This window comes from Grammomys surdaster, unplaced genomic scaffold, assembly GCF_004785775.1.
Source record: "Grammomys surdaster isolate TR1022 unplaced genomic scaffold, NIH_TR_1.0 130, whole genome shotgun sequence".
NCBI lineage: Eukaryota > Metazoa > Chordata > Mammalia > Rodentia > Muridae > Grammomys > Grammomys surdaster.
This window is the reverse complement of record NW_021604588.1, coordinates 26505693-26514122: the sequence shown is the minus strand read 5'-3', so window position 1 is coordinate 26514122 and position 8430 is coordinate 26505693. Positions and strand designations below refer to the sequence as shown.

The following is an 8430-nucleotide window of genomic DNA, read 5'->3' as shown; positions in this document are numbered from 1 at the left end:
GTGTGCGTGTGTGTGTGTCTGTGTGTGTCTGTCTGTGTGTCTGTCTGTGTGTGGGGGGCGGGGACAGACAGATAGAGGAAGAGAGAGAGACAGAAAAAGACAGACACGGAGACAGAGACAGACAGAGAGACAGAGATAAAGAGGTAGATAGAGACAGACAGAGAGACAGAGACACAGGGAGGGGGAGTTAGTTCTGTGCCCAAAATTGAGGAGAGGGGGGCTTCATAATCTATGTGTCTGATAACTCCAGGCTGCATTTCATAATGTCCTACCACTTGTAAAAACGTCTTAAGACAAAAGTGGTGACTGTGCTAGCATCCTGCAACTTTGCAGCGTGAGGAATATCAATCTCTCCGTGTCATGAGGGAGCACTCTGTCTGAGAGCTGGGAATGTCCCTGCACTGTGGCTTCTCCTGACAGAGTTTATTTCCCCTGTTCCTTTCAGGGCTAACAACATTGGTGTGGCCCTTTTGGGGGGACTTAACTTCATCTAATAAGCAACCTGATGAAAAACCACTAGCGTATGCTCATGTACTATGTTGACTCCATGTTGACTCTATAAGTGCTCCATGCCCACAATGCTAGAATGCCCGCTGAGTACTTTTCATCTGGGATGACAATGGGCCAACTCTGCTGTTCTGTGGTCTGGCCCTGGCAGACAAGGAACTATGCAGTTGATTGTTCCCTCGCCTTGTTTCTTAAATTCTGTCTATGGACACACACATAAGTTCATAGGGGTGACGCCACTAGAGTGAAGGGGCAAGTAAAAAGGATAAGGAGACTCCCAAAGCTAATCTAATTTCTGTCTTATTTGTGGGGGGCCTCATTCTCAGAGTCCATAGCGACATGTTTGACATGTTAGAGACTATGTCAGAGACTCTGTTGGGATTGCTAGGTTGCCCAAGCACATCAATTGATCCCGGTCTGGTCAGAAGTCCAGACAGCCTTGGCTCCTTGTTTAAGTTTCATGTATATATGTGGTGGTGGCACATGTATGTGCATGTGAGTACAGGGTCCATGGAGGCCAGAGATGGTGTCAGATCCCCAGGAAGTGAAGTTATAAGTGGTCATGAGCTGACTGGCAGGAGTGCTAGGAATGGAACTCAGATCCGCTACAAGAGCACTCCGTGCTTTTTGCTGAGATATCTCTCCAGACTTGTCACCACCGTTTAGTAACCATATCTGTTTATGTCATTTCCCTGAGGCTGTGAAAAATAGCTGTGCTATGCCCAAAACGTTTAAGGCAGAATACTGGTCTGCATAAGGGCACTTGGACTGGGTCTGAGTATTCACAGGCAGAAGCGGTTTTTCCTGTTTTTGTTACTGAGCCTGTGGTTTGGTTACATACCTGAAGAGGCCCCTGGAGGGTCCCTTCCAAACCAGATGTCCAGACACGTGGCCTAAGGCCTGGAGATAGCCTAATTAAAGCACCCCCTTCATCTCCACAGATAATTCTGGACTATTGACCTCACATAGGGCTAGGGGCTGCCTCCCTCTCTGTGTTCTGAGAGAGTGGGACTGTTTAGTGTACTGGGCACATTGCTGAATTATTTAAAAAAAAATACCAGATTATGAGCATACAGCCCAGTTTGGCCAGATGAGAGTCTTCTGACCGATGTTTTGGGATGGCAGGTTGCAGTAAGGACAGTTTGCAAGCCATTCTTGGGAGCAGGGAATTCCCTGGGCATAGGTTGTCAGAGACACTTTTGGTGTTCTCTGACGTACCAGTAAGTTGTACTAACAATGCCATTGATGACGAAGCCCAGACTGTGTGCCAGACCCACACAAGGCACTTTATGTCTGTTCTCTTATCCTCAGAGTGCAGCGTTATTAGATCCATTATACAGGTGAAGCAACTGAGGCTTAGAAGAAAATTACATAATTTTCTGAAGTTACATAATAAATGGCTATGCAATGGTGGTATCAGTCATGCACACCAGATCTTAAACTCCCCGTGATTCATCCTCTCTAGACCTTCATATGGAGAGTAGAATCCCAGGCCCCCACCCTCTCCAGAAATGTCAGCCATCTCCAGCCCCTGTGTCTTCCCAAGGCTCTCTCCAGCCTGCACGGAGCCACTCTGCACAGTGACTCCCCTTTTCCATTTCACCCTTCGCTGGATTATTTTATGCCTCTATTCCCTCTGCTAATTCAATCTAATTAAAGTATAAAATAGAATAATTGCTTCCATTCCTACACTCTCTTCCCATCTACCCTGAGGACAGAGTGGTATTCCCTTTCTGGGAGTGGCCAGCCTGACAAGCCGGGCTGGAATCAAGGCTGTGCCTCTTCTTTCCATCTTCCTTACTTGCTGCTGTTTTACTTGGCTCACAGCCTAACTTTCCCAGCCCCTCACTGACTGATTTCCATTAGACACTGAAATCTGGGAGCAAGTTGTATTCATGCTCATGACATCTGCTGACTTGCTGCTGAAGGTGGGACAGCTTTCTAAGGAAGAGCCAGGCTTCTCTTGACAGAGAACCTGTGCAATTAACAGCAGACCTGGAATTCTCTTTCCAAGTCCCCCCCCCCCCCCGGGACTGGCCAAGCCACAGATCCATTAAGAGTACATTAACATTGACTTGTTAGGCAGTGGCACTAATGACCCAACACTTCTTACTAGTACTATTTCTTAATTACATTTAGTTAATTGACAGTGAGAGAGTGAGAGAGAGAGAGAGAAGAGAAGTGAGTGCTAGATTGGATGGTTCTAGCTTTGTACAGAGATGGAAACCTATCTAAGCACAATTGGAAACCTAATTCTACTCTCACATGGTCCCAAAGGTACAAGAAGTACAGCTCTGGAAAAGGGGAGAACAGAACCATAAAGGGAAGACATAGGATAACACTGCCCATAGTGTGTTATACAGTGAAATTACAGAAAGGATTCTTCTCATCCTGTCATGTGAAGTTGGGACATGACTTGAGTGTGCCTCACCAGCCTCACAAGCTGGAAATTACTGTAGAGCCTTTGGGGTGGGGGTGGACACTGGTATGCAATTAGGTTACTGAAGGTACTCTCCTTGGGAGGATTCTGGTTAGTTCTCACTAAGAGAGAGCAAGCCTAGCTCCTCCCCACACCTCTGTGGCTTCTGGTCGTATCATGTGATTTCCCTTCCTGAAGCACGTTCATGTCATCGGTGTTACCTATGATGTTGTGACACAGGTAAGCCCCACTAGGGATTGGCCCGTAGTGTTCTGACAATGGCCCACAAACCTCTTCAATTTGAATGTTACCTAATCTCAGATAGTTTATTACAGTAACAGAAAACAGATAGACTGCCCTGACTAATGAACGTATTTAATGATTGACAGATTCCCTCTCTATGTATAGTGGTCATGGTTCGGTGATGGTAACCATAGGAGCGCTTGGCTGCATGTATCTTTCCTTTAGAAAGACCTTATGGTCTAACGTCAAGCCTACCTATGCTGCTATTGATCACAGTATTTGTAGGAGAACATGAAACCTGATTTGTGTCAAATATGTTCCCAAAACTGAGAAAGTAAAATTCAAATGATAATGAAGTTACACAGAAAAATAATTTAGAAAATTATTAATGTGTGTTTCAATAAATTCCTTCAGTAGTAGAAGAAACACTTGACAAATAACCTAATTATGGTCATTACGTCTATTAGGACAGTGGTTCTCAACTTTCCTAACACTGCCACCCTTTAATACAGTTTTTCATGTTGTGGAGACCCCAATCATAAAATCATTTCTGTTGCTACTTTATAACTATAATTTTACCACTGTTAGAAATCATAATTTAAATATCTGTGTTTTTGATGGTCTTAGGTGATCCCTTTGAAAGGGTTGTTTTACCCCCAAAAGAGTCACAACTAATAAATTGAGAATCACTGTGTTAGAATAAATGACCCTAAAAAATCATACATAGTTAAATGAAAAGAGAAACAACCAAACAAAATTCACCAAATAATTGACAAAAAGATATCATTTTTCATTCAAGATATAGACACTTTAAAAGCCAAATAGAAAACACCAAAGAAAAATTACCAGAACCCCAAAATTATTCTTAAAGACTTGACAGTACAAGAAATGTCCAAGATGTATGGGCAACTAAAAAATATAGGAAAACAAAGATTAAAGTATCAACAAAGACAATCTTATACTATTGATGTAGCAATAATAAAAATACATTTATTGTCAATATTACTTTTAAAAGTCCCAGCCCAGAACTTTGCTCAGTCTTGCTAAGATTTGGGAGATGCTAGAATTAGACTACCATCTCTGTCTTAGAAGCTTGCCTTTCCAAGTCCTTGAGGAGTTAAGGAACCAGGCCTCTAGGAAGCTGATGCTACAGTCAGGACTAGAGGCTCCAGAACCTGGGCCTCTTGGCTCAGGCCAGGCCAGCTATCTGGGTCACACACCACTATCTTTATCCTAATAATCACACCCCTCTACATACACAGTATTGGGAATATAGTGAGTGAGGGCTGGAAGAGGCCATATAGAGTCCTCATGGTAAGTATGTGGGTTGATGCTGACTAAGAAGAAATTCTTATTTGTTATCTCAACTGATCTCATACTCTCCTTGAGTGAGATACACTGAGATTAAGTGGCTTGTCCAAGTCAACTCAGCTATAAAATTGTGAGATGGGACTCAGGACATAGACTATTAGAAATATCTCATTATCTGATTCATGTCCTTTAATTAATAACGGAGTAAGCTAAGGTTGTGGGATCACTTGTACAATAATGGCAAACATTGGGAGAGAAACAGGCTGCCTGATTTTGCTCTTACTGACCATGTTCCTGGCATCCAGTAAAATGTGTCCTTTATGAGACCACACTAAGTGTCAATACACCGCTCCATGGCCCCAGACAGATGGGCCTCATGAGCTGCTCTTGGCTCTCAGCCCTGGAGTACCCCAGCTGAAGTCACCTGCCTGCCTCTTCTACATGATTTACAGCTTGTCAGGTGGCAGGTTTCAGAGCTCCACCACAAATCTCCCTTAGACTCAAGCTCATGATTGCCTTACTCCATTTGGTATGGGGAACTCCTACTAATATCTCAAGTGACTAGAGACGATCCCATGACATTAAACCCAAAGGATTTGAATTTCAGCTCCCCATGGCTGGCTGCTGCTCAATATGTCTGGTTCTGACTTTAACAAGAACAGGGGATTTGATGCAAAAGACAGGAGGAAGAAAGGGATATTTATAAACAAGACACTTGGGCACTTTACGTGGCTAGGGCTGATGCTTTCAGATATGGACCAAGAGTGCCTTGTATACCCTGGAACTTACTCAACAGTCTCATTTCTGACCCAGCCTCTCTTCTCAGCTACCCATGTAGTGCTAGGAATGGGTCCTAGGGCTTGAGCGTGCCAGGCAAGCTCTCTTCCTCTGCCGCTGAGATACATCCTCTTCTGCCCACATTTAGAATGCATCTCGTCTGAGAAAAGGATGTGCTACTATTTATGGGTTTTGCCTGGCTACCTCTCCAGTCACTATTAGCTCTCATTGGTCACTGCTATGTGTAGCTTGGTTTTTATACTTTAATAGGCTCAGGGAACCCAAGAGAAAGTCCTGCCAGGAGTGATCTGATTGGCATGCAGAATATCTGATAGTACGACCAAAGCACAGACTGTTCATCCCGTGTGTCTGCCTTTTCACCTGGTTCCACGGTTGCCACTTCTCTGTCCCTCCCATCCTCTTGCCTGTAGGTAGTTCTCTAGAAGCATCTGTGGGTTGGCCAATGTCAACAGGGTGTTATATTTTGCTCAGGAGGATTTGGTGACTTGTAACTGTTCTTAAAATGTAGTGCTTGGATTTTCACGGTAAGCATCTACCTTCTTTACTTAAAAATAACTCTTTGGGGGCTGGGGGGAATGGCTCCCTCAGTAAAGGCTTGCCATGTAAACATGAGACTGGGCCCCGCAGTATGGTGTGATTAGGAGGTAGATTTACTGCTCCTGGACCCACAGAGTTGGCTGTTTATGGAAGCCAAAGAGGTGTAAATATGAGGACCTGAGCTGGATCTCCAGAACCCAAATGAACAAAAGATGGAGACACATATACAATCCTAGTCGTAGGGAACTGAGACAAGATAAACCCTAGGGCCAGCCAAATGTATTTGTTAAGTTCTAAGCTAGTGAGAGACACTGTCTTAAGAAACAAAGTGGATGGTTCCTTAGGAGTGACACCTGATGTTGGTCTCTAGTCTCCACACACATAACACACTTACATGCAAACACATCCCCCATAAATACAAATAAGTTTCTGCCTTGAAAATAAAAAAGAATAGGAGGAAAAGGCAGAGTACCTATAGAATCTATCCAATGGTACAGATCTCTGGGGATGTTTCCCTCATTAGATTGTAATCAATTTAAGGGTAGCAACCAAGCCTCATTTGTTCTGATATGTTCCCTGTACTTTCTTCCCCCAAATTATGTGTCTAGTAATACTTTTCCAAGACCCACTGGCTATCTTATTGGGCTAGTATGTCAATCTTATTTCTGGGATTGCCTTACCCACTCTGGGATGGCAAAGCTTCCCTCATTTCCACTAAGTTCTCCACTGGATCTGTCTATGCCTCAACTGCAGGGGCCACAGGAATAAAGACAGAAAAGACAGGTGGGCTCAAGAGGATCTCGATGTAATTTGCATGCAATTAGCATATGATTTGTGTCATCTATTCTCAAAAAGTAATTTTCAAGTTAGAGCTGCATCACTGCTTTCTTTAATGCTACCATGCACCCACCCCTCTTTCCTCACTCCTGCTCATCCGTTATCTGTCATCCACTGATTCAGATTCTTTATCTTTGAAAAGAGAGCACACAGAACTCTAGGAAGGGTGAAGCTGACCAAGGACACAGAATCTTTGAGGAACATTCTTGGAAACAGGAAAGACACAGGTCCTTGGAGATACCTAATGAAGGGGTAGGTCCTCCAGCTCAGCTATCTTCCCAGTATCAGCATCATGAGCTCTGAGACAACCTCAGAGTCTTTGACTTTCTTTTTGTCCTCCTCAGGAAAAGGATAATACCATGGCTGCTGCAGATCCATGGCTATCTGCTGATCATGAGGACACAATGGCTAGCCATGGCTAAGAACTTTGCTTGGTTTCCTTCCTCTAAGGGTCTCGTAAACTCCGTTGTCCCTGCTTACTTCTCTCCCCATAGTTCCCTATGTTCACACACATGTAGATAAAATATGAACTGAAGAACAACTCTTCCCTGGGTCTCGGAAGATAGGGCTTGCTCGATTGCTGCTTAAGCAGAAGACAGACTTCTTCTGTGGAATTTCCAACCTTTGCAAATAGTTTCAGCTTTCCAGAACTGCCCAGCTCCATCCTGCATCCAATCTCAGACACAGGACAAGATCTGATCTCCTTCCAGGGCCCCATCTCAGTCCTGTCTCACGGGAGCCAGCCCAGCCTGGAAGCCTAGATTATTTACACCTCTTTGGCTCTCATGAACAGCCAACTCTGTGGGTCCAGGAGCAGTAAATCTACCTCCTAATCACACCATACTGCGGGGCTCAGTCTAGCTCTTTCTTGCAGGGCTTTTCATCACTCATCCAGACAGGGGCTGTGGCCTAGAGAGAAGTCTCCGGGAAGAGGCTGGCCCTGGAGCTTCCCTCTGCAAACGCCACAGGGCTCCTTCCTCAGAAACCCAGCATAGGAAACTCAGTCTCTCCTTTAGGGTAGATCAACTTCTAACCAAAGATGACAGGTTATCAGAGATTTCCTAGAGTTTAGAAAGGAGAGATGTGGGCCAACACTTACCTGTCTCTCAGACATGACATACAGGTACAGCTGATTGATGGAGAAGGCCATGTCCCGGAGGATGGGGCTCCCATCTTTGAACACAGAGACCATCTCATACTGGACCCCACCATGGGGGGGACCATCAGCTCGAATCTGTAAAGAAACCAAATTGCCCTTAGTACTGACACCCAGCCTTCCCATGGACTACCTGCTTCTACTTGGAGGAGTGGCTTATAAAAGACGGTTGCTACTCCTTTAGGTCACTGCTGTGAAAAGAAGAGCTACATATATTAAGCTCTCTAATCCAATTCACATCCAGTCTCAGTAAGCAGGGTCTGAGATCTGTTCTCTCTTTCCTTCTATCCTGTTTCTCCCTCTCCTTCTCTCTCTTCCCCTTCTCCATCTCCTTTTTCTTCTTTGTTTCTCTCACTTATTTGGAGCCAGGGATTCACTATATAGAGGTCTGTCCTCTAACCTATGATCATCTATCTACCTTCAACATTTTCCAATTCTGGGATTACAGGCATGCACCATGCATCACGATGCCCGACTTTGGTCTGGGATTCCTAATAGTGTTTTATCTGTGGTTGAATGCACTTGAATGATTCTGACTGTCCCTATGCAGTTGCTTTTGTGCACATTTACATACATTTACACAATGTGTGATGTATCTGGGCAAGTGAGTGTATATATATAT

General features: G+C 44.4%; 1 protein-coding gene across 1 annotated transcript in view; it reads right to left on the bottom strand.

Moving 5' to 3' along the window:
• Nucleotides 1-8430, bottom strand: part of Plxna2 (plexin A2) — a 173254-nt gene that overhangs the window by 94127 nt on the left and 70697 nt on the right. Inside the window, exon 3 of the mRNA XM_028758728.1 lies at nucleotides 7752-7886. Within this exon, the coding sequence (XP_028614561.1) occupies nucleotides 7752-7886 (135 nt within the window). The remainder of the gene's footprint in view (nucleotides 1-7751; nucleotides 7887-8430) is intronic.